This window comes from Macaca thibetana, chromosome 6 (assembly GCF_024542745.1).
Source record: "Macaca thibetana thibetana isolate TM-01 chromosome 6, ASM2454274v1, whole genome shotgun sequence".
NCBI lineage: Eukaryota > Metazoa > Chordata > Mammalia > Primates > Cercopithecidae > Macaca > Macaca thibetana.
The window spans coordinates 18,254,854-18,281,997 of NC_065583.1; the positions used below are offsets into that span (position 1 = coordinate 18,254,854).

At 36.8% G+C, this 27,144-nt stretch overlaps 2 protein-coding genes across 5 annotated transcripts in view; one reads left to right on the forward strand and one right to left on the reverse strand.

Annotated features, from left to right (window-relative positions):
* The window catches only part of NUDCD2 (NudC domain containing 2), a 991,190-nt gene that overhangs the window by 952,339 nt on the left and 11,707 nt on the right, over nt 1–27,144 (forward strand). The gene's annotated exons all lie outside the window — the stretch shown is intronic.
* Nucleotides 1–27,144, reverse strand: part of HMMR (hyaluronan mediated motility receptor) — a 34,071-nt gene that overhangs the window by 4,704 nt on the left and 2,223 nt on the right. For 2 of the 4 annotated variants that reach the window (XM_050792693.1, XM_050792690.1), the window contains exons 2-16: nt 24,379–24,477; nt 23,554–23,633; nt 20,645–20,692; nt 18,296–18,484; nt 16,898–16,984; nt 16,706–16,806; nt 14,926–15,000; nt 14,621–14,799; nt 13,978–14,126; nt 12,505–12,719; nt 9,430–9,546; nt 5,407–5,553; nt 5,022–5,174; nt 4,828–4,927; nt 3,612–3,788 (exon numbers count right to left, since the gene is read on the reverse strand). In XM_050792693.1, coding sequence (XP_050648650.1) covers nt 3,612–3,788; nt 4,828–4,927; nt 5,022–5,174; nt 5,407–5,553; nt 9,430–9,546; nt 12,505–12,719; nt 13,978–14,126; nt 14,621–14,799; nt 14,926–15,000; nt 16,706–16,806; nt 16,898–16,984; nt 18,296–18,412 — 1,617 coding nt within the window. In that variant the 5' untranslated portion in view covers nt 18,413–18,484; nt 20,645–20,692; nt 23,554–23,633; nt 24,379–24,477. The remainder of the gene's footprint in view (nt 1–3,611; nt 3,789–4,827; nt 4,928–5,021; nt 5,175–5,406; nt 5,554–9,429; nt 9,547–12,504; nt 12,720–13,977; nt 14,127–14,620; nt 14,800–14,925; nt 15,001–16,705; nt 16,807–16,897; nt 16,985–18,295; nt 18,485–20,644; nt 20,693–23,553; nt 23,634–24,378; nt 24,478–27,144) is intronic. The other 2 variants (XM_050792691.1, XM_050792692.1) reach the window with 2 other exon arrangements.

The following is a 27,144-nucleotide window of genomic DNA, read 5'->3' on the forward strand; positions in this document are numbered from 1 at the left end:
CTAAAAATCAATAAAATATATCAACAGAATAAAAAACAAATTACGTGATAATCTCAATAGAAATAGAAGAAGCACTTGATAGAATTTATCACCCTTTCATATAAAAATGCTCAACAAAGTAGGAAACAGAAGGGAACTTCCTCAACTTGATAAAGAGCATCTGTGACAAATCAACATCTTTGTTTTTTTGAGACGGAGTTTCGCTGTTGTCTCCCAGGCTCAATGGCTCCATCTCAGTTCACAGCAACCTTTGTCTTCTGAGTTCAAGAGATTCTCCTACCCAAGTAGCTGGGATTACAGGTGCCTGCCACCACACCTAGCTAATTTTTGTATTTTTAGTAGAGATGAGGTTTCACCATATTGGCCAGGCTTGTCTCAAACTCCTGACCTCAGGTGATCCACCTGCCTTGGCCTCCCAGAGTGCTGGGATTACAGGCGTAAGCCACTGCGCCTGGCTGACAAATCAACATCTAATAATGTCACTCTACATACATCGTATAGCTAACATCATATATCATGGAGAAAGACTGAATGCTTTCCCCCTAGATCAGGAACAAAGAAAGTCTGTCCATCCATTTTCATTATTTCTAAATTCAACATTGTATTATACTACAGGTTTTAGCCAGAGATATTAAACAAGAAAAAGAAATAAAAGGCATCCAGATTGGAAAATAGGTAAAACCATCTCTATTTGCAAAAGACATGATCTTCCATAAGAATATCCTAAGGAATCCACTAAAAAACTATTAGAACTAAAATGAGTTTAGCAAGTGTGCAGGATACAAGATAAATATATTAAAATCAATTGTATTTCTTTTTTTTTTGAGATGGAGTCTCGCTCTGTCGCCCAGGCTGGAGTGCAGTGGCCGGATCTCAGCTCACTGCAAGCTTCGCCTCCTGGGTGTAGGCCATTCTCCTGCCTCAGCCTCCTGAGTAGCTGGGACTACAGGCACCCGCCACCTTGCCCAGCTAGTTTTTTGTATTTTTTAGTAGAGACGGGGTTTCACCGTGTTAGCCAGGATGGTCTCGATCTCCTGACCTCGTGATCCGCCCGTCTCGGCCTCCCAAAGTGCTGGGATTACAGGCTTGAGCCACCGCACCCGGCCAATCAATTGTATTTCTATACACTTGCAATGAACAATCCAAAAATGAAATTAACAATTTCTTTTACAATAGCATCAAAAAGAATAAAATAGTAATAGATTTAACAAAAGAAGTGGAAAACTTATACTCTGAAAACTACAAAACATTGTTGAAAGAAATTAAATGATATCTAAATACTTGGAAAAATATCCCATATTCATATATTAGAAGACTTAACCTAGTAAAGATAATAATATGTCCCAAACTGATCTATAGATTCAATGCAGTTCCCATCAGAATCCCAGCTGGTTTCTTTGTAGAAAAACTGATTCCAGGCTGGGCACAGTGGCTCACGCCTGTAATCCCAGCACTTTGGGAGGCCGAGGTGGGCGGATCACGAGGTCAGGAGATCGACACCATCCTGGCTAACACAGTGAAACCCTGTCTCTACTAAAACCACAAAAAATTAGCTGGGCGTGGTGGTGGGCACCTCTAGCCCCAGCTACTCGGGAGGCTGAGGCAGGAGAATGGCGTGAACTTGGGAGGCAGAGCTGGCGGTGAGCTGAGATCGCGCCACTGTACTCCAGCCTGAGTGACAGAGTGAAATGCCGTCTCAAAAAAAAAAAAAAAAAAAAAACTGATTCCAAAATCACTATAGAATTGCAAGAGGTCCAGAATAGACAAAACCATATTGAAAACTACAAAGAGGACTCACACTTCCTGATTTCAAAACTTACTACAAAACAACGGTAATCAAGACAGTGTGGTGGCACATAGATGTATAGATCAATGGAAGACAGTGAGAGTCTAGAAATAAACCCATACATGTACAGTCTAAATGATTTTTTAATTGGATGTTAACTCCATTAACTGGAGGCAAGAATATTCTCTTTAAAAAATAGTGTGGGGACTATTGCATGTCCACATGCTAAAGAATGAAGCTGGACCCTTACCTCACACCACATACAAAAATTAACTCAAAATCAATCAATAATCTAAATGTAAGAGCTAAAACCATAGATCTGTTAGAAGAAAACACAGGGGTAAATCTTCCTGACCTTGAATTTGGCAGAGGAGATAGATACCAAGGAACAAACAAACAAAAAAATAGACACACTGGACTTCATAAAAGTTTTTTGGGTCAAAGGACAACATCAAGAAAGTGAAAAGACAATGCACAGAATGGGAGAATAAATTTGCAAATAATACATAAGAGACTTGTGTCCAGAATAGATGAAGAATTCTCACAATAATAAAAAGACAAATAATCCAATTTAATAATGAGCAGAGTCTGAACAGACATTTCTTTTACGAAGATATACAAATGGCCAGTAAGCACATGAAAAGATGACCAACATTACTACCAATTAAGAAAGTGCAAGTTAAGCCACAATGGGATACCACTTTATACCAAATACAATGGCTGAGATAAAGAAGTCAGATAATAACAAATGTTGGTAACTATGTGGAGAAATTGGGACCCTCATATACTGCCTGTAGAATATAGACTGGTATGAGCCATTTTTGAATACAGTCTGACCTTTCTATGGCCATACCACCCTGAACGTACCCGATCTCATCAGAATCTAGTCTGATACTTCCTGAAATGATTAAACGTAGAGTTATCAAATGATCTGGCAACTTCCCTCCCATTATTTCCCAGGGAAATAAAAACAAATGTCCATATAAAAACTTGTATATGAATGTTTATGGCTATTATTTGTAATAGCCAAAATGTGCAAACAATTGTTTATCAACTTACAAATGAATAAATAAAATGTGGTTTAACCACATAATGAATTATTAGGCTATAAAAAAAAAAAAGTACTCTCCATGCTACAACACAAATGAATCTTGAAAATACTATGCTAATTGACTGAAAGAAGCCAGTAACAAAAGGCCACATATTATCTGAATCCATGAATATGTCAGGTCTGTAATAGGGAAATCAACAGAGACAGAAAGTAGATTAGTGGTTGCTTAGGGCTGAAGGGTGGGGTGAGGAGATAGGAGAGTGTTAGGAAAAGGATAACAGGGTTTTGTTTTGAGGTGAGGAAAATGTCCTAAAATTGACTATGGTGACGGTTGCACATATCTGTATATGTATACTAAAAAACACTGAATTGTCCACTTTCAATGGGTAGATTGTATGGGATGTCAATTATATCTTGATACATATGTTAAAAAATTTAAATGCCCAACTATTTTTGAACACTGCTTCTCTTTACAGTTTTACATCAAGGAGTTTGCAATTTTACAAATGGAAATAGATATGTAAAGCTTAATGCATTCATCCAATTACTCTAGTAATTTTCAATATATTAAGAAGGTAGCTAGAAAACTTTAGAACATTGAAGGCCCATCTGGTCAACACTCTAAAATAAATCCACTAAATTGCAGCCCAATTTTCCTCTATAAACTTTTTTTTTTCCTGATATCAAAGATTTTCATTTTATTTAAGTATTATAATTAGAATAACCCCCACTCCCTCCAATATCTTTAATAAAATGAAATGTCACTTTACAAACCGATTTGAGTTGGCTATTTTCATCTTTCAACTTCACAACATGCTTGATTTTTTGTTTCAAATTCTGATGACCCAGTAATTTAGCATATGAATCTCTTATTTTATTTAGCTGTTCCTGAGCTGCACCATGTTCATTCAACAATGCCTGTTTTTCTGCCTCAAAAGCATCTAGTTGTAGCTGAAAAAGATTTTTAAAATAAAGACTTAAAACAGTTTGATCATACCAGTTTCATGTAAACCATAAACACTAAAGAAAATTAAAAACACAAATAAAAACAGGGTATGTTTACGGCCGGGCGCGGTGGCTCAAGCCTGTAATCCCAGCACTTTGGGAGGCCGAGACGGGCGGATCACGAGGTCAGGAGATCGAGACCATCCTGGCTAACACGGTGAAACCCCGTCTCTACTAAAAAAATACAAAAACTAGCCGGGCGAGGTGGCGGGCGCCTGTAGTCCCAGCTACTCTGGAGGCTGAGGCAGGAGAATGGCGTGAACCCGGGAGGCGGAGCTTGCAGTGAGCTGAGATCCGGCCACTGCACTCCAGCCCGGGCGACAGAGCGAGACTCCGTCTCAAAAAAAAAAAAAAAAAAAAAAAAAAAAAAAAAAAAAAAAAAAAACAGGGTATGTTTACATATTCTCAGGGCTCTCCATAGATTCTCTACAAAACTCTTTTAAACTTTGTATTTTTCATTTTAAAGATCATTAAAACAGAGGAAAACAAACAAGGTAAAAAAGCCAGCTGGCCAGTTTTATCTGTATCAGTTAGATCACCACATTATAACCAATACTGTACTTCTATCTAAGTTCCAAAATCAGCATTTATTCTTTTTTCTTTTAAAAGATCAGTGTATTGAGAAACAATGAATATTTGCAATAAGGTAAGTCATATCACAAATTAAAATTGGTTAATTATCAAAAGCTCATACCAGGCAAGCCCTCTGAGCCAAACTTTTAAGTTCCTCATTACAGTTTTTTTTTAAACCACAAAGGGTCCATTGAAAAAATTATGTCAATTAAATTTGTTAATTATACTTCAAAAATGTGGGAAAAAGTTATGCATAGTAATTTAACAATAAACCTTTAATAGTGAGCTAAATTGGCACTGTAAGTGCACAGCAAAATGATCTTGCAGAAAACCCAAGTCACTGTCCTCACTATATAATAGGGAACAAAGTGAATTCCTAAAATAAACACAAGTTTACTCCTATCTGACAAACCTGAAAAGGTTTTGTTTTATTATATAGTTCTTCATAGAGGAGACGCCACTTGTTAATTTCTTCAGTTAATTCTGCTGTTGTATTTTCTTTTCCAGCTTTTCTGCATGGAAAAATTAAATTAAGAAAAACATAGTTATCTAAAAAATAACATCATAACTGAGTTATAAGGCACTCAGGCTCTAATCACGGAATACCTTCCTTCTTCATCTTCTAGCTGTTTTCTAAAGTCTTCCTCTTGTTGCTTGAGTTGGTTCTGCAAATCAGTTATTTTTTGAAGAAAAGAAACTGTGATTTCTTTAATTTCTGTTTCTTTTAATGCTGACTTGGTCTGCAGATCTAGAAGCATCCTTTGGTTTGAGAGAGAAGAGTTCACTAAACATTTTATAGCCATTTTCATTAATTTTTCCCTTTTAAAAAAAAAAAAACCCAAGGAACTCTTCAAGAAGCGTCATTTTTTAACTGAGTAAATTCTTAATTTGCAATGTAAGATGGCCAAAAGCAAGCCAAGGGACAGTTACCAGCTGGCTTTCAACATTAAATTGTCTTAATGGTTCTAAGGCCATTATTAGCTGTATATACCGTGCATATTCTTGATTTGAGCTCTCAGTTGCCAGTATCTGATGCTGAACATCCTCTGCACTTTTTCCAGCCTTGGCCACTGTTTCCTGTAATGATGAGTTCTGCAGCTTAAGATCTTCTATCTCACTGGCTGTTAATGCTTTATAGCTTATTAAAAAGAAAAAGAAAGTCAAAGTAGTTTTCTAACTATTACATATGACAATCATAACTGATCAGTTTACATTTTATATACTTTTAGGTAAAACTAAAACGTTTTTAATGTATTCATGCATTTAACACAGGTAAGAATTCAGTGTTCTGAGCTAAGTACTAATGAGTTTACATGGCATCTGCTGTGTATTCAAAGAAAAAAAAATCAAGTGCCTACTAGGTGCAGGAAGTATGCATACAAGAGATGGAAAAGAAATCAACTACCAAACATGAAAATTACTCACAATCAAAAAATAAGAAGTGAGACTAGAGCCTAATGAGTAAGAAAGGCTGGAGCAGAAGCTGGTGGCATGAGGGTCATCAGAGCAGGGCACAGTGGGCTTACCTGGGGGATAGACAGGAACCATTAAAGGTATCCAAGTAGGCCAGGCATGGTGGCTCATGCCTGTAATCCCAGCACTCTGGGAGGCTGAGATGGGTAGATCACCTGAGGTCAGGAGTTCGAGATCAGCATGACCAACATGGTGAAACCTCCTCACTACTAAAAACACAAAAAATCAGCCGAGCGTGGTGGCGGACACCTGTAATCTCAGCTACTCGGGAGGCTGAGGCAGGAGAATCACCTGAACCCGTGAGGTGGAGGCTGCAGTGAGCTGAGATAGTGCCATTGCACTCCAGCCTGGGCAACAAGAGCGAAACTCCGTCTCAAAATAAATAAATAAATAAACAAACAAATAAAATAAAAAGGTGTTTAATTAAATGTGTAGCTCACTCTAGAGCTATGAGGAGGATGGATTAGGGCAGGGGAAAGAATGGAAAACTGAAGGATCAATTATTTGATCCTTCTATAAATAAAACAATTATTTATCAGCTCAGGTGAGTGATAAAGGAGGCTCAGACTAAGGAGCTGGCAATGGAAAGACACAAGATCTCTTTTGGAAGCAGAGTAGAAAAATTCAAGAGATAGATTGAATATTGGGGGTAAGGAAGAGAGAATGAAGGATGACTCTCAGATTTATAGAATGAAAAGCTGGGAAGATGATGTCACTGATTATAATAAAAAACAATGAGAGGCTAGGGATAGAAAGCAATGGAAAGATCAAGAGTTGGTTTGGATAGGTTATTAAATTTGGATAATATAAAAAGACAGTATGATGTCTGCTTGATGTCAAGTGGGTAACTGGATATGTGAATATGGAGCCGTAAAGAAAGGTCTGGTTTGATGAAATAAATTTTAATACTATGAGTATATGGATGGTGAGTGAAATAACAGAATAGATAAAAACCTCCTGAAGCACTATTCTTCACACTAACGAGAAGGGAAATTCCTTTACAGGATTGATATTAGCAATAAATATATATGTATAATTTATATATATATTTATACAATTTATATGTTCTGATACAATAAAAATTATAAATAAAACATATACACATACAAATTATTTATCTATCTGTCATAAGGTATCACATGTTGGAACAGATCACTGGGGAAACAAGGTACAGTTTAATGAATTTAAGGTACAATTAAACTAGGCAATTGGTTGTCCACAGGGAAAACAAAAAAATGAATTTGATCTCTATATTGCTACACAGATAGAAATCAGTTCTAGGTGGAAAAATGGAGAATGAAATTTTAAAACTTTTAGAAGAAAACTAGTTGAATACCTTTACACCTTGGGATAGAAAGAAGGTCTTAAATGAGAAGCCAAAGTGCCCACACACAGATAAATATTTTAACCATATTGAAATCGAGAATTTCCGCTCACCAGAAGAAACCGAAAAGAAAATAAAAATAAGCTAAACTGGCCGAAGATACCTGTAACCCATATGGCTGATAAAGAAAATCTCTACAAATCAGTGAGGAAAAGATGATAACCCTATAGACAAATAAACAAAAGTCATAAACAAGCCTTTTATGGAAAAGGAAAGATGAATTATCCACAATAAGAAGCCATTTTACACTAAGTACACTGGCAAAATTTAAGAAGTCTAATAAGCTTTGGCAAAGAAGATAAATGGAAACTTATATAACACTAGTGGGAGTGTAGATTCTTACTCCCACATTGGAAAATGATTTGGTATTAAGTTTTAGAGTTGAACATTCATATACCTTTGGCTTTAGAGAAATTCTTACCGACATGCATACTTATAGTCACTAAATAACTAATAATAACTAAACAAATGGGAAACAACCCAAAGTCCAAAGAATGAATAAATAAGTTGTGGTATATTCATACAGTAAAATACTCATAGCAGTGACTATCAACAAACCATAGCCTCAGACAACATGATTCAATCCTGAAAACACACATAATGCAGAATGGAAAAATAAGTCCCAGGAAACAGTATATACTATGATGACATTTTTTGGTAAAGTTCAGGGAGAAGGAAAATTACATAATGCATTATTTGTATGGATATATGTGTCATAAAATTATAATACACAGGGGAGAAAAAACAAGGAAATAATGTAGACTTTGGAACAGTGTTATCTGTTCAGGGAAGGCATGAAAATGGGATGGTAGAGGAACTTATACATGGATACTAAGTTGTTGAAAATCTTTTGGCTTACTGGTTGTCTTTTATAGGTTCATGCATGTCACCTTTATCTTCAAGCTCTATAGTTTATGTACATGTTATGCATTCTTTTGCATTTACTAAATAAAAGAAAGGAACCTCTCTGCCAAAATGAGCTAAAGTAAAAGTGATAAATAAAAATGTTAACATTAATATATAAGTATTCATTATATTGGCCTTTGTAATTTGTAGTTCCACCCAAAATAAACTTTTTATTTAAGGAGAAAATAAGTAGAAGGCACGAGAGGTGAGGAAGTGGATATAGAGACAATCTTCTCTGTCAAGAGAAGGAAAAGGAGAAGGACAAGGACTGAAAAGGAGTAGAATTTTGGGTTAAGAAGGGAATGACTGGTGGTATTAGACAGCTGCAAAAGGAAGTTAAAGTCAGAGGAGTTTTTAAAACAATTTGTGTATTTTATTTATTTTTTGTTTGTTTTGAGACAGTCTTGCTCTGTCACCCAGGCTGGTGTGATCTTAGCTCAGTGTAGCCTGGAACTCCTGGGCTCAGGTGATCCTCCCCACCTCAGTCTCCCAAGTAGCATGTGCCACAATGCCTGGCTAATTCTTAATATTTTTTTGTAGAAACAAGGTCTTACTCTATTGCCCAGGCTGGTCTCAAACTCCTGGCCTCAAGCAATCTTCCTGCCTTGGCTTCCCAAAGCACGGGGATTACTGGTATGAGCCACAGCACCCAGCTAATTAATATATTTTAAAGATCGATGTATATTATCATGTTTTAATATTGATTGGAAAAAATCCAGTAAAAAGGTTTCAAATTATGAGAGAAAAAAATGATAGAATGAGGTCACTGAAGATGAAAAGACTAGGACATTTCATCTGTAATAAGTGGGAAGATAGGATGAGTACAAATGTGGGTCTCTTTATAGGTCTAATGAGGAGATAAAAATTTCTGATTTCTTTATGAAAATGATAACATCAAGAGAGTAAGGCAGAAGCACCAAATGCTTCTAAGTGCATGACTTGATCCTCCCACCTCAGCGTATGGAGTGGCTAGGACTACAGGCATGTGCCACCGCACCTGGCTCAGTGCATAAAAGTTGAAGTGGATAGTGAGAAAGGGGAATTTCTATAAATTATAAAGGGGAATTATATAAATATAATAAGATTACCAGATAATGCTAAATGCCCACTTATGGTTGGTAATTATGGAATTTAAACTAATACGAATCATCCTTTGTGTGATTGCTTTGTTCACAGTTCACAGATTTCCCTGGGTAAACGTCCCTTTCTGCTTATGTTACATTTAAGAGTGCAGGCTCAAAAGAAAAATACCTTTCAAATTGAGCAGTAACATCTTCAAGGCTTTGCACTGTACTGTTATACTTTTCCTGCAAAAGCAGGGTGGCCTGGTTATGAGCAGCACTACTTTTCTCCAGTTCAGCCTCCTTCCTAAGAAAAAGAAATAATTAAAAGATAAAATGCCACCTACAATTATTACCCTAAGAAAGAAAATGGTATTTACCTTTGAAACTGTGAATCATACAGCTCATATCTTCACCATTGCATTACCTGCTAAATAGCTCAGATCCTAATTTATGACTTACCTTGAAAGACATGTTTTTAATGTATTTTTCTACTAGCTTCAACTTATCTTTCCTGCTTTTTTACTTTAAAAATTTGGGGGAAGAAGGTAGTAGAATATAAAAGACTATAAAACAAAATCTTAAGATATTAGCCAGGACTAAAGACTGCAAAAGATTATCAGTTAAAAAACATCTGGATTGAATGAAGTTCCATTCTCTCCATTTAGATACTTGAGAAAGACTATGAACAATTAAAGACACTTCATTTTAAATTACAGAAACAGTTATAAGACTCTGTAGATTTATTCTGATTATATGAATAACCCACATAACACACTATTACTGAAAGATTCAATAACTTCTTTAATGGATTATTTTGCATAGACAGAATGGGTTTTAAGTCATCTTTATAAACACATGCTATTAAATCTCAGAGATATTTTGGAAATAACATATTTCCAAAGTGGTGATAAAATTTTTAGATATGCATATGAGCTTATGAAACATCTTTTAAAAAACATATAGAACTAAAAATTGTAAATAAGCATTGTGTACTTATAGACTAAGTTGGACAGTGAGATAAGAAAAACAGCTGATCAAATTCATTCTGTAACAAGTGTGGGATTTCAAAAATATACACACCACAGCAACAGCAATCGAATATTACTAAAGAGTGTATAATAAAATTATTTTCTTCCCTGTCCCCTAGAAGAATTAATTCTTAGTTGGTTTTTCTCTTAAGCTTGAAATTTCCAGGCTAGAAGGGATCTTAGAGATCATCTCATAAAACTCTTTTATAAGTAGAAAATGAAGTAGAAAATGAAAGAAACTAAGATTGTCTTGCTCAGAATCAACTAGCTAGCTAACAAAATTAGTAATAAAAATCATTATCTCTTGACCATTGGACCACAGTTTTTTGGGTTAGAATAAATAATTATCTCAACTTTCCTCTCTGAAAATGACATAATCTTATTTTCCCAAGATTCCTGTTCCCTGAGATTGGCTGTAATATAGAACACCCCTAATAACAATTTGTATTGTTTCCCCAAAAGCAGGGATATGAAAAACCTTGCTGTTCATTCTCATTACTAATCACAAGAAAACAGAAAAGATTAATAACAAAAGTTTCTACTGAGACAGATACACAGGTGTGAGATATAGTACAATAACACAAACTCCTATCTAGCCCATAGTCCTTTGCCAAAAAGTGTTTTAATGATGAGATCCCAAGGATTTAAATAATATTTGAAATTTGAACTCAAGAATCAAACCAGACTTTGTAACTTAAATGTAGTAGTTTGTCACTGACCTGTGTTCCTGAACTATGAAATAGGAATATGTAGGCTAAGGAATAGTTTCTCTTAATAAATAAAAAATTAGCAAATACTATGGACAAAACAAAATGAAATAAATAAGTGCGCGGGAGAAGGAAACATAATGTGGCAGAAATTATAAGGAACTAGAATTAGGGAAAAAAGTGAGATTTCAGTCTTTTTTTTTTTGAGACAGAGTCTCCCTCTGTCACCTAGGCTGGAGTGCAGTGGTGCAACGTCAGCTCACCACAACCTTTGCCTCCTGGATTCAAGCAATTCTCCTGCCTCAGCCTCCTGAGTAGCTGGGATTACAGGCATGCGCCATCACACAGGGCTAATTTATTTTGTATTTTTAGTAGAGACAGGGTTTCACCGTATTGGCCAGGCTGGCCTCAAACTCCTGACCTTCTGATCTGCCTGCCTCAGCCTTCCAAAGTGGTAGGATTACAGGTGTGAGCCACCGTGTCTGGCTGAGATTTCAAAGCCTTTCTACTGTAAATAATATATTTCTTATTTTTGAATGTTTCCTAGTTCTAATTATTTTTTCTCATTTGCTTTTTATCAGTTACTGATTCAGAGGGCATCTTGCTATGTTGCCCAGGCAAGAGTGCCATGGCTATTAACAGGCACAATCATTGAGCACTACAGCCTCAAACTCCTGATCTAAAGATCCTCCCATCTCAGCCTCCTGAATAGCTGGGACTTTAGGCATGTGCCATTGTGTCAGCCTGCTTTGCATTTCTGAAGTGTTTGTGCTCCCTGAAAAACACAATTAAAAGTGTAACTTATACTATGTAAATGCATAGACAAAAAATGGGAATGCTATTTATTAACGGGAGGGATTCTTTATATTTTTCCCCCAAGTTCATTATTGTTTTTTGTTTTTGAGACAGAGTCTCGCTCTGTTGCTCAGGCTGGAGTGCAGTGACATGATCACGGCTCACTGCAGCCTTGATCTCCTGGGCTCAAGTGACTCTCCTCCCACAACTTTCTAAGTAGCTGGGACTACAGGCACATGCCAATGTGCCCAGCTAGTTTTTTTTTTTAATTTTTAGTAGAGATGAAGTCTCACTGTATTGCACAGGCTGGTCTCAAACTCCTGAGCTCAAGCAATCCTCCCACCTTGGCATCCCAAAGTACAGGAATTGCAGCCCCGAGTCCATTATTGTTCTAATGCTGATGTCCAATAAATTTCAGAAATTATCAGAGTAGTAAAGAAGTGCAAAACTTTTGTCATTTGTTTATTAAAACTCTCTTTGGACTTAAAAAAAAAAAGGGGGCAATACGTTTAACTTAAAAAAGGGGGCTGTCTTACTTGTTTGCATGTACATTTGGTGTACACATTCTGTGTCTACTACTTAATTGTAAAATAATAATTACTACTTAATTGTAAAACAATTCCAACCTCACACGCTCACATGATTGATATGAGAATACTAAAAAAAAATGTACTCAAAATAATTTGTGGCATCTGTAGTCATACATAAACATGAGATCCTATTAATACAAACCCTTTCAGCTTTCCTTCTAGGAGTTTTAATTCTTCAGCTCTAGATTTTGCTTCCTCTTCCAATTGCTTGACCAGCCTTTCAGCTTGTTCCTCCTTTTGCTGTAATTTGTCAAGCTCATCCAGTGCTTGCTTTAATTCTTCCTCAAAGAGATTCTTCTCTTTAACCACTTCCTCTTGAAAAGAACAGAGCTTCTGATGAAGACTAGCAGATAATTCCTATATCCAAACAGAAAATCACCAAAATAAATTGGAATGCCATTGTGAGGTTGTACTAGAAGACAAAAAAAAAGTACAGATAAAGAAGGATGAAACCTAAATGCAAGAGATTCAAGGAAACTTAAAACAATATAGAAATAGCATATTTGTTTTCATAGATTATTTCCTATACCTTGTTAACATTGCAGCAAATATCATCTTAGGCTTTTTTCTATGCAACGCACATGCAGAAACTTCTTAAACTAAAATTATATTTTATATATATATATATCTGCTTTCCAACTGGCTTTGATATTAATATAATGTTTCACATATTATATAAAAAGTATGTGGTGATTTCCATATTATATAAAATTATTTTTTAAGCTATACAATAAACAAATAAATCATCATTGTGAAATAATTCTAATATTACAAATGATGTTAATATTATCTTTGATGACTTCCTCCCCTAATTTTAGTTTTCCCATTGCAGAGATAGCTACGAGTTTGGAATATATATGCCTTCTGGTATTTTTCTATACACTTATATATACATACACATTTGGGGAGGGATATAAATGATATATACTCTGTTGTTGATATCTTTCCAGGTCAGTATATATTCCTCAATTCCTTTAGCTATTGTAGGTTGTCTAACACTATAATATTTCACATCAGTACATGTAAGAACCTGTTGGCTTAACTCTCACCAGTATTTTATATTATCAAATGTTTTAATTTGTGCCAATTTTTTAAGTGAAAAAAATTACTTCTACTTCCTTGGTTACTACTAAGGTGGAGCATCTTTCTACATTTACAGGCCATCAGAACTTCGCCTTCTCTTTTTCTATCCTATGCCCGTAATGTTTTAGTGGACTTACTTTCTTCTCACTGATATGTAAAATGTTCTATAAATAATCTGGATTTTAAAAATTGCTTTGTTTCTTCTGTAATTAGACACTCTTTTACAAAGTAAGTGTAAATGTTTACATAGCCTAAATCACATAAGCATGAACCAGAAAATTTTTTAAAAAATTATTTCCCTGTTTTGCTGTATCTGTTGCCATTTTCCCACATTATTCATAACCCTGTGGTGAACATGTAGTGAAAATATGTAGCTAAATCCTCAGCAAATCCATGATTATGTTCTCAGGATAAGACTCTAAAGATACAGAACTATTAGATCAAAGAATATACACAGTGTAAAGGCGTTCAGAGACATAGGGAAATGTATGACACAAAACAAACGGTTTAAAAAAATATGGTAGTAAATTACTTTCTCTTGCTGCAGAAGTGAATCAACTTGCAGTTGTTTTTGTTGAAGCTTTTCACATTCCTGTTGTTCAAGAATAAGCTTCTGTTTTAAGTTTTGCATCTCAGCATTTAGATTTTCATTGTGTTCTCTATTCCTGTTGATATGGTCTTCTAGAAAGTGCAAAACATGAAAAATACTGGAATTAGATAAGAACATTAACACTGAGAAACTGGACTCCCATAATATTCCTTTATACTGCTTTTAGTATGGTATTTCCAAAGAAAAAAACACAACTGTGAACTTTGTATCATTACATATAATATATATTATGTGCTACATAATAAAACCCACAAATCCTGTTCTGTATATCTACTGATTTTTAAATAGCCACCTAGTGGAAAAGTCAAGAATTATACGACTGTATATATTTCAATCAAGACAGGTAATATGCTGTATTGAAACAAACAGAAAACAAACATTATAAGAGTAAAATATTCTAAAATGCAGTACAGGTTTTTGCTGTTGTACAGCTATATAGCTAATTATATTTAAAATGTTAGTATAGCTAATTATATTTAAAAGGTTGTTTTAGCATAGCAGTATTTTTCCTAAATGTTGTATGTAACACTTATCTAAAGAAAGTAACTATAAAACACTGTAATACCTTTTTCTTTTTCAAGCAGCTGACATTTTGCATTTAGATTGTCTACTTGTTTAGATAATATAACAATATTCTCCTCAAGAGACTGCTTAAGGCTTAACATTTCATCATTCTTCTCTTTCAAATTTTCTTCTAACTGGGCAACATCTAGCTTGTATTTTTCCACTTGATCTGAAGCACAACTGCATTAAAACAAATTGTCTTAAAAAGCACATCTATTTAGGCACAGGGAAAAATAACAGAAAAATGATAAAAATGATTCAGTATTAAAAAAATAAGGTTCAATTTAAAGCTACTGCTCATATTACCTAATTTCTTCGATGTATTCTAAGAGTTTTTCTGTTTCAGATTTTTCATCAATCTTTTCTTTCTCTATTGAAACACTAAAACAAAAATTGCATATGTTAATACATTCTAGTTTCATTACTTAATAATCATACATAATGCTTATGTACCAGATACTGCTGTATCAGGCAGGCTGACTCCAGAGTCCTAACTCTTAACAATTATTTTATGTGATTTCTCAAATTCAGAATTTATATCCAAATACAAGACTAAAATTTTTATTTAAGTGATAAAGTTTTCTGAATATACACTGACAAAAAACCTGTAATGACAAGAACCATCATTACAGTATCCCAAGTGTTAGAAATAATTTTTTTTTGTGGTCTTCCTGGTTTTCCCACCCACCCAACATACTAAATAGCATTTTGTGTGCCATAAAGCTTTTGTCCCAGACTACCTGGTATTCGATTACTTATCTGTTTACCTCCACCAAACCGTCCAATGCAAGAAATGTACAAAAGACTTCAACAGACACTTTGCAAAAGGTGATATGCACATAAAATGGTCAATAAGCACATAAAAATATGGTCAACATTCATAGCAACAAATTAAAATCACAAAGGAGATACCACTTCCTACCTAGTAGAAAGGCTAAAATCAAACAGACAACATTAAATGTTGGTGAGAATCTGTAACAACTGAAACTGTCATACATTGCCGGGGGGTGTATAAAAATGGCAAAACCACTTTTGAATTTTAAAAAACATTATATATACACTACCCTATTACCCAAGAATTCTACTCCTAGAAATTTATCTGAGAAATAAAAACATGTCCATAAAAAAACATAAAACATGTTCACAGCAGTCTTTTCAATGGCAGAAACTGGCAACAGCCCAAATAATGATCAAAAGGAGAGTAAAGAGATGGAGGTATATTCATAGGGTGAACCACTACTCAGAAATAAAATAGGAAAAATTATAGTACACAGAACAGATTGGATGAATCTTGAAAAATTACATCAAACAAAAGAAGCCACACACACACACATGCTCTTTCTCTCTTGCATGTCCTAAAAAAAGGCAAAACTGGACAGGTATAGCAGCCATGTCTCTATCTCCAGCACTCTGGAAGGTCAGGGTGGTATCACTTAAGTCCAGGAGTTTGAGACCAGCCTGAGTAACACAGCAATGCCCCATCTCTAAAATAATAATAATAACAATAATAATGATAATAAATAAAAAAAGGCAAAGCTAATTTATGATGATGTAAGTGAGAAAGTAGTTGTGGGGATGGGGACATGGCACAGGCAGTAGCAGGGAGTCAAGAAGGGGTGTGAAAGAACTTTCTGAAGGGATGAAAATGTTCTCTATCTTGTTTGGTAATGGTTACATAGGTGTATACAACTGCTAAAGTCACCAAACTGAACACTTACTATCCACACATTTTATTATATGTAAATTAAAGCTCAAAATCAAAGCCTATGATTGTGCATAAATCACAACTTCCTATACCAGTGTTTTTCCGTTTCAATCTAATGACCACTTTCATAAGATCATGAAACCTTTCCTCATCATTAATACAGAAGATGTACAAAAGTAATGCACTCATACAACTTTCTAGCACATGTTTGAGAATGATTAGGGCTCATTCTCATTTAAAAAAAGAAATAGGGCAACTGGAGGGAGGCAATGAGATAAGTACTAAGAGAAGTCTGAAGTTTCAGTAAACAATAATTTGTGAAGAGAGTCAAATCAAGAATTGCTTCCACTTAACAAGTTCTCTTCACATTCAGTCACTTACAGTTTTCCCTCCAGTTGGGCTATTTTCCCCTGAGACTCTTCGAGACTTCTTTGGGTGACCTGCAGCTTCATCTCCATGCCTTCTTGCTTAGCCATCATACCCTACACAACAAAGATACATGTTTTAGGAAATGAGAAAATTGTACTGATCCCCAGATCCAGACACAGCAAACCTGCCAAAGGCAGCACTCACCCTCATCTTTGTTTCTCTTTTGTTTCTAAGTTTCATCAACTCCAAGCTTAGAATTCTCAAATTCTTCTGGTTACCATTTTCAGAAAACTAAGTACAACAAACACATAAAAAATTCAGAAATATTTTCTGCTAAGATATATTTAAAATACACAAGTATTGATTTTTCTACCTATCACTGGGGTTATGTTTTTGACTGTAATATGCTTTGGTAGAGAGAACAGTCTTTGACCTACACCATAATTACTGATTGATTTTTTTTTTCTTTTGTTTTTAAGAGATCAAGTCTCGCTTCGCTGTCCAGGCTAGAGTGGCGTGGCATGATCATAGCTCACTATAATCTCAAACTCCTGGACTCAATCCTCCTGCCTCATCTTCCTGAGTAGCTAGGATTACTGGTGTGCACCACCACCATGCCTAGCTAATTTTTCAAGTTGTTTATAGAGATGGGGTCTTGATATTTTGCCCAGGCTGGTCTCAAATTCCTGGCCTCAAGCAATTCTCCAGCCCTCAGCCTTCCAAAATGCTGGAAATACAGGCATGAGCCACTGCACCGGTCTACTGTTCTTATCTCTCTTTTCCTTAATATGACTTGCTGGTTTGTTTTGATTTTATTTTTATGAGACAGAGTCTTACTCTGTCACCCAGGCTGGAGTGCCGTGTTGCTCACTGCAACTTCCACTTCCCGGGTTCAAGCGATTCTCATGCCTCAGCCTCCTGAGTAGCTGGAATTACAGGTGTGTGCCACCATACCTGGCTAATTTTTGTATTTTTAGTAAAGATGGGGTTTCGCCATGTTAGGCTAGGCTAGTCTCGAACTCCTGACCTCAAGTGATCCATCCGTCTCAGCTTCCCAAAGTGCTGGGATTACAGGTGTGAGCCACTATGCCTGGCCTGCTGGTTTAGTTTTGAAAGGTTGTTTGGGTGGTCACTTACCTCTGTGTGCTGGAAAGTGCATTGCAAGATTCTAAAGCAAGTCCCTGAGAAAGGATTTCTTGAAACATGTTTGCTTAACAAAATAAATCTGAATTGCCTGGTATACTTTGTTTTGTTTTGTTTTTTTGAGACGGAGTCTCACTCTCTTGCCTAGGCTGGAGTGCAATGGCACCATCTCAGCTCACTGTAATCTCCACCTCCTGGGTTCAAGCGATTCTTCTGCCTCAGCCTCCAGAGTAGCTGAGATTACAGGTGCCCGCCAATGTGCCTCGCTAATTTTTGTATTTTTAGTAGAGACGGGGTTTCTCCACGTTGGTCAGGGTGATCTTGAGCTCCCAACCTCAGGTGATCCACCCGCCTTGGCCTCCCAAAATGCTGGGATTACAGCCGTAAGCCACTGCGCCCAGCCCGAAAAAACATGTTTATATTTATTCAACTGTAAATGTTATCATGAGGCTCAGATACCTTAGATTTTAGTAGTTCATTAGTCCTGGTCAATTCAATAAGTTGTTTCTCCAGTGTAGCATTATTTGCAGAGAGAGACGTTTTTTCCCTGAGCGCAGCGTTCAGCCTTGCTTCCATCTTTTCCAACTCAGTTTCCAGATCCTGGATCCGCCTGTCCTGGGCACCACGTTCCTGTAGAAGAACACGAATCTGGACAAAAACAAGGTGAGAATAAATGATTACGAATAATCACCCCGAAAGTTTCTGGAAAAATCTCTGATTTTGACATTATGCTTGTAGATATTCTAATGTTACTAGCTATCTGAATAATCATATTTACCTATGATGCATCTTAAAAGTCTTAATGCATTTTAAGAACAGAAGAACTTTAGTTGCCATAAATTCCAAGTATAATTAAGCTATTTATTCACTTTTTTTTTTTTGAGATGGAGTCTTGCTCTGTTGCCCAGGCTGGAGTGTGGTGGCAGCATCTCGGCTCACTACAAGCTCCGCCTCCTGGGTTCAAGCAATTTTCCTGCCTCAGCCTCCCGAGTAGCTGGGACTACAGGCGCCCCCCACCACGCCCGGCAAATTTTTTGTATTTTTAGTAGAGACGGGGTTTTACTGTGTTAGCCAGGATGGCCTCGATCTCCTGACCTCGAGATCCACCCGCGTCAACCTCCCAAAGTGCTGGGATTAGAGGCATGAGCCACTGTGCCCGGCTGCTATTTATTCACGTTTAAGGCATTTCCACCTATAATAGTTATTTTCTGTAGCTTCAATTACACAAATTCAAATTAGCTTAAAATACTAAATGTTTTTTATTTCAAGAAGGCAGAGCTGGGCTTCTGAGGAGAATGTACTAGGCATTGGCAAGCCATCATTCTTGCTGCTATTACCAGATTTAAAAAACAAAACAAAACAACAAAACCCCCCCAGACCAATATTTGTCCACAGAAAATGTGGAAGCCAAAAGACAATGAAATGAAATGATATTTTTAATGTCATGGGGGGAAACCTGCCACCCTCAAATTCTATACCGAATGAAGTCACTGATATAAATTATTAGTTCTAATCCTGGCTTTACCACTCACTCACCAGCTATCTGACTGAGACTCAGTGATTATTCCTCAGTGATTAAATATCAACCCCTACATGTATCCTCAATAAAATGATAGCTAACATGATTAGAATACATACAAAACAATCAGAGCAACTGAGCAGACATCTACAGTTACTCTGACATACTCTTGGTCAAAAGCCAACATTCGACTGTAATCAAATGAAAGATTTTAATATATCGAAAGAATATATCCATGAGAAAAAGAGTTGGTTAGCAACGGAAACAGAAAAAAAAGACGGCAGAGAAGCAAAGTTCACAGTGAGCTGCTTAGCATTGCTAGGAAAGTAAATGGGTTCTTTAGGTCAGTACTGTTCAATAGAAATTTCTGTCATGGTGGAAACGCCCTGTCCAGTATGGTAGCTGCTAATCACATGTGGCTATTGAGCACTTCAAATGTGATTAGTGCAACTGAGGAATTGAGTTCTTTTTTTTTTGAGACGGAGTCTCGCTTTGTCGCCCAGGCTGGAATGCAGTGGCCAGATCTCAGCTCACTGCAAGCTCCGCCTCCTGGGTTCACACCATTCTCCTGCCTCAGCCTCCCGAGCAGCTGGGACTACAGGCGCCCGCCATCTCGCCTGGCTAATTTTTGTATTTTTTAGTAGAGACGGGGTTTCACCGTGTTAGCCAGGATGGTCTTGATCTCCTGACCTCGTGATCCGCCCGTCTTGGCCTCCCAAAGTGCTGGGATTACAGGCTTGAGCCACTGCGCCCGGCCGATTTGAGTTCTTAATTTTATCTTATTTAATTTAGATAGTAGCCACCACATTGAACAGCATAGCTCTGTGTTATTTCACCCATGAGGAAGGCCTATACCTATTGTGCAGAGCAATGCATGGAGTTAGCCTACCTTCATCACAGTCTGACCAGCTGGGATTGCATGCTCACTAAGAAATCCTCTAGCTATGTTGTCTTAACATAAGTCAGCATACAGGAAGAGTGCCAATGATGGATAGATATCAATATCTGATCCACATATCTAATTGTAATCAACTGACATAATGATTTTCAGTTATCAGTTTTTCATTAAGTGGGCTATCTTGAATCTTGGCGTTGCCAGCATACCACATTAACATAGCCTGGATAGATCTGTGAAATGTTGTAAGAACTGTTTTCCCGTACGCACTGTTCTGAATGGCATGTTTCCCTCACTGCAGGACTCCTCACACTGCAACAGAATCCTTATCTCTTAAATCTATGTAACTGTTTCTATTATATGTACTTTTCAATAAGTTGAAAGCACTGCTTACCTCTTTCTCTAATATCTTCAAATCTTTATCATTCTTTTGAGATTCCTTCTGTTTAAAAGCCAAAGAAAACTTATAAGCAAATTTAGATGTCACAAATATCACAGCCAAATTTGTTTCTTAGTTACCAGAAAAGATTAAGGGATCCAAACAGTTTCTATTTCAAACATTACACTGAGTCTGTTAAAAATTTTGTGGGTCACTCATCTGATAAATAAAATATTCTAAAAATCTCAAGATATTTTAGGTTTAAAAGTTTTCAACCCAATAAATCAGGATTTTCCTAATCAGCCCAGTGAAAAGAACAGGTGGAACTTTATAAATAAAGCTACTGACTGCCTCCCTCTAATGTTAAACAGCAATACATCTTGAATATTTCATTATGCTGTCTCAGAATCTTACAAAGAGAAATCAACTTAAACTTTGATACCCAAAGAGGAAAATATACAGATGCAAAGAAATAAAAACTGAAATAGCATAAGCTCTGATTCTAATTTTCTCATTGGCTTTATTCTAAATAAGACATACAATTTTCACACTGTATCTTTTTATATCCAACAGACTTTCTGAAACAATGGCTAGAAAAAGACTATCTTTTCCATCTAAAAATGGAAGAAAGGGATCAACATCTTGAATGAAATCTGTTTTAGATGTTTCTAAGTGGGGCAGGAGGTGGGAGTGACATCAGTGTCATGTTTATTAATTTCACACTCCATGAAATTTTTTATGGGGAGGGACTATTATTTTGGGGCTCCATACAAACTTGTATGTAATTTAGTTTTCTAAGGGGCTTTATAAATTACAAAATTTCAGGACAGTTTCTTCAAGAAATTTAAGTCAAACCACTTACATCAATTTCTAAGAAGAGTGTCTATAATAGTCCTACCCAATAAAAATAATGCAAACCATGTATGCATTTAAATTTTTCTAGTAGAGTGTTTAAAAAGTAAAAATCTTAATATATTTACTTAAGCCAATATATCAAATATATTACTTCAGCATGTCACTAGTATAAAATTATCAATGAGATGTTTTATATTTTTGTACTAAGTCTTTAAAATTTTCTTTGTATTCTACACTTACAGCCATTTCAATTCAATGCTAAATTTTCATCAGAAACATTTATGTATGTTTAGTTTCATAAAACACAGAGAGGAGAAAGTAAATTCACATACTCAAGTTGTTCCAAAAATATTTAAAAGTGTTCCACTAACAAAATTGAGTATATCTTTAAATATATATTAATTAAAATTAAATAATATTAAAAATTTAGTTCTTTAATAGCACTAGCCACATTTCAATTGCTCAACAGACACATGTGGCTATGCTTCCATGCTGAACAACACAGCTCTGTATTACAGAATATGAGGCTTAGGCAACTGCCAAATGAATGAAGAACCTAAGCCTAACTTTTCCCAACTCTGAATATTTTTCACATCAAAAAAAACCTAGTAATTTGTACAAATTTTTAACTTTATTTTTATTTTTGAGATAGGTCTCGCTCTGCTGCCCAGGCAGGAGTGCAGTGGCAGGATCTAGGCTCACTGCAACCTCTGCCTCCCTAGGTTCAAGCAATTCTCCTGCCTCAGCCTCTCGAGTAGCTGGGATTAAGGCACGTGCCACCACACATGGCTAATTTTCTTGTATTTTTAGTAGAGATGGGGTTTCACCATGTGGGTCAGGCTGGTCTCGAACTCCTGACCTCAAGCAATCACCTGCTTCAGCCTCCCAAAGTGCTGGGATTACAGGCGTGAGCTACTGTGCCCAGATGTCTTTTTTTTTTCCTTATTTTTGGAGAGACTGAGTCCTGTTCTGTTGCCCAGGCTGGAGTACAGTGGCGCCATCTCAGCTCATTGCAACCTCTGCCTCCCAGGTTCAAGCAATTCTCCTGCCTCAGCTTCCCAAGTAGCTGGGACTACAGGCGTGTGCTACCACGTCCAGCTAATTTTTGTATTTTTTAGTAGAGATGGGGTTTCACTATATGTTGGCCAGGCTGGTCTCGAACTTCTGACCTCAAGTTATCCACCTGCCTCGCCTCCCAAAGTGCTGGGATTATAGGCGAGAACCACCGCACCCCTCCAGCTGTCTTTTAAAAAGTATTATATGGCGGCCAGGTATGGTGGGCCACGCCTGTAATCCCAGTTCTTTGGGATAGATCATCCGAGGTCAGGAATTCGAGACCAGCCTGGCCAACGGGCCAACATGGTTAAACCTCATCTTTAGTAAAAATACAAAAATTAGCCAGGCATGGTGGGATGTGCCTGTAGTCCCAGCTACTGGGGAGGCTGAGGCAGGTGAATCGCTTGAGCCTGTGGGGACAGAGGCTGCAGTAAGCTGAGATGGTACCACTGCACTCCAGCCTGGGAGACAGAGTGAGGTTCCATTTCAAAAAAAAAAAAAAAGTATTATGTAGCTTGCCTGATTATAAACTTATGAAAATAGTAATAGTAGCTCTTGCACAAGCCACAAGACTATTAAGAATTTAATCTGTCACCACTCCTTAACAGTTTCTCAGTATCTTTCTTAGATATTGGCATTTTCCCCCTTTTCTTCAAAAATACTTAACCTTCCCTACAAACAAATACACAAAATCAAAGCAACTCAAATGGTGGTACTCAATAAATGAATGCATCACATAATTTTGAAATCTTTACTAGGTAATAAACAATTTAAACACGGAAGTGACTGAGAATTGAAGACCATTGTAATTGTGAACTAAGGGCACATTTAAACATAATGACCTAGGCAGAAATGGAACACTTGCTAGAGTTCTAATGATAACTCATTTCATTAATTCACAGATTTACTTATAACCTTGATTCAGACACTTAACCCATTCTAATCCAACACAATACTTCAGATGTTTTTGATGACACAGTTGATAAACCAGCTGGCATATAAAAGCTCGTCACCTTTGATTCCGAAGACTTAACTTTTCTAGCTGAAGCAGGCAAAGTAGTATCTTTGTCAACATTAAGATTTTGTTTAGATTCTGCAGAAAAATGAATTGCACAGATCATGGTTGGTGTTAACATGTTTTAACTACACACAAAACACAATTTCCAGTTTTTTTTTTCTTTTTGTTTTTTGAGACAGTGTCACTGTTACCCAGCCTGGACTGCAATGGTGTGATCTTGGCCCACAGCAACCTTTGCCTCCCAGATTCAAGCAATTCTCCCACTTCCCTCCCTAGTAGCTGGGACCACAGGCGCACCCCACCACTCCCGGCTAATTCCTGTATTATTAGTAGAGATGAGGTTTCGCCATGTTGGCCAGGCTGGTCTTGAACACCTGAACTCAGGTGATCCACCCACCTTGGCGTCACAGAGTGCCGGGATTACCAGCACGAGCCACCTTGCCCGGCCCCAGATTTCTAATTGCAACTTTTGATGAAACAATATATTCTTTTCTTAGTTGCACATTTTCAAATAATTACACAATATTTTTACACATCTAATATGGTTCTGATTTTCTTAATATTCCCTGACAGGTCAAGGTAATTACTAAAAGGCAAGCTACATATCAATATGAGTGTCTTGCTTAATTCTCCTGGTTATATAACAACGTAATGATGACAGCATTATTCTGTACTTGACCGTTTCATAAATCCATCAAATACAATTTAAACATAGTTCTAACTTCACATTTTAAAAAATGCTATAACATCTTTAAATATTGTTATTCATAACTTTAAACTTACAAGATCACATAACCACTGTTCTTTGGTCATCTATTACCTTTCTGTTGTTTAAATCTTTGTGATTTCTGAAACGATACTGGTCCTTTCAATACTTCTGAAGTTTTAACATCATAAGCACCAGGAGATGGTGCGCAACCTAGAGGAAATAGAAAACATTAATATATCATCTAATGTTATTTATGATCTTAAGTTAAAACACGTCATAATAAAGTGAATATAAATGTAAAAATGTCATTAACAAACTGCTTCTATTTTTTTAAATGTAAAAAATTGCATCCATTTGATATTATAAAGAAGGCCTCTCTATGAAGAACAATATCATCTTGCCCTTTATATCAACTGGGTCAAAGGAACACAGGCAACTGAGCAAACAACAATTTTTGAGATGAACATCATGTATTACAGGCAATATATGGCTTTCTTACTAAGGACTGAATATAGCAAATAAAATACTTGGTGTCAACTCTACTCAAAGAGAGTCACAAAGGTAACTACTGTTGGTTTCTAGAAATAAAGTAATTAAAACTGTCTATCCCTCAATGTTTAGCCTAGAATAAAAATTTATAGTGATAATCCATCTCTGGCTAATGTCAATACATCAGACCTATTGAAGATATCAACTGCAATTCAAACACACGGAAGAAAAGCAACCACACTGAGCAACTAGAAGTTTTTGAGCACTTACTAAATGCCAGACATTATGCTAAGCATTTTATAGATGTCATTTTATTTAATCCTCTCAAGAACACTATGTGATAATTTACAGATAAAGAATGTGAGGCTTAGGAAATTCAAAAAGCCAATGTTATGCAAAGTAAAAATTGTACTAGACTATATTTGTATGTTCCAGAAGTTTATACTGCATAATTTCACTTAACTAAAGTCCCAGATTTGAAGGCATTTCTGAGTAAATAAACATAGCAGATTTGACATGGGGCCCTTAGGACTTACAATAATTAAAATACTATTAGCCTAAAGCTTTAGCTGATTGGGAACAAACAGATTAATACTATTCTCTGAAAAGCTCTTTACTTCAGTCTAGAGCCTCATGCAAATAAATAGGAAGAGCAAGGAGCTTGGACCATTCTCAGGCAACTACTGCAGTCCCCTAAATGTTTGTCAAATGGTAGACAGAAACTCATTATTATTATTATTTTGAGATACTGTCTTGCTCTCTTGCCTAGGTTGGAGTATAGTGGCACCATCTTGGCTCACTGCAACATTTGCCTCCTGGGTTCAAGTGATTCTCCTGCCTCAGCCTCCCGAGTAGCTGGGATTACAAGCTCCCCCCACCATGCCCAGCTAGTTTTTTTTGTATTTTTAGTAGAGACAGGGTTTCACCATGTTGGCCAGGCTGGTCTCAAACTCCTGATGTCAGTTGATCTGTCTGCCTCGGCCTCCCAAAGTGCTGGGATTACACGTGTGAACCACCATGCCCAGCCCCATGAGTAGATCTTGATTAGCACTTTTTAAAAAGTAAAAACAATAGAAAAAGTCAGCATGACTCATACGCTGCAAAGTTAAGAACTATTTTGTGAAACTTTCCTTTCATATATGTGTGTAGAGATATAAGAATACATCTTAGGTTGAAATATAAATTTTGGGGTTTTTTTTGCTTTTTTTTTTTTGAGACAGAGTCTCACTCTGTTGCCCAGGCTGGAGTGAGTGCAGTGGCGCAATCTCCACTCACTGCAACCTCTGCCTCCCAGGTTCAAGTGATTCTCCTGCCTCAGCATCCTGAGTAGCTGGGACCACAGGCGCCTGCCACCTCGCCCGGCTAGTTTTTTTGTATTTTTTAGTAGAGACGGGGTTTCACCGTGTTAGCCAGGATGGTCTCGATCTCCTGACCTCGTGATCCGCCGGTATCGGCCTCCCAAAGTGCTGGGATTACAGAGTGTGGTACATCTTAGAGCATCTATTTTATTCATTTGGGGTAGGGGTGGGAGGTAATGAAGAATATAGTGTATTTTGAAGCAAACAGAAGACTTCAGAGAAAACTGCCACCACCACTGGTAGCTATGGCCTTTGGGGGTAAGTCGGGAGGGATTCAGAGCTGGTAGTTTTTCTCTTTTGCTCTCTGCTCTTAGAAATGCTGCTGTGGAAAAGCATGAGAAGGACTGATCTAGATTTGACAAGCAGCCAGAAGAGAAACAGAAAACAAAAATTAAATCAGGCTGAATTCATCCTAGGTACACTGAAAAAACTCAGCAGTGTACGTAGGATGAGTTCTAGTATTCTCATCCCTCACTGGGTCCACTCTCAAGGAGATAAGGGCCAGCAAAACATGGGAGAGTGGATGTGACTAAGCAGCATGTGCAAGTTGCGAACAATTAAGGCCATATTTAACAAAACTTCTTCCCTAGAGACTCCACAGAGTCAGGTTTGATAGTTAAAGGGATTTGGATTCAAGAGCAACTAGGCTGAAACGGAGCCTGTACACTTACCAATACTTTGTGAGACTGTGGCACATGCCATTTTCATGTTCTATATATTTTTCTTAACTCTTAAATGCACTAGAACATAGGTTTGACTTGTTAGAAATCTGGGGAGAGGGAACATCAGACAAGAGGAATGGGATATCTTGGGAGAGATCATAAGCTGTCTGGAACAGCTTACATCTTCATCAACAATGAACAAAAGCTAAGCCAGGCAGTTCACACTTGTATGCAAACAAAACATTTTATGTGTTACATTAAACAAATTCTTCAAACTTCTCTGTGTTTTCTATTTCTTCCACCTAGAATGAACAGCCAACCTTCTGTTTTGCCAGAAGAGCCTGGATGTTGCCTCTTCTAGTTTTTTC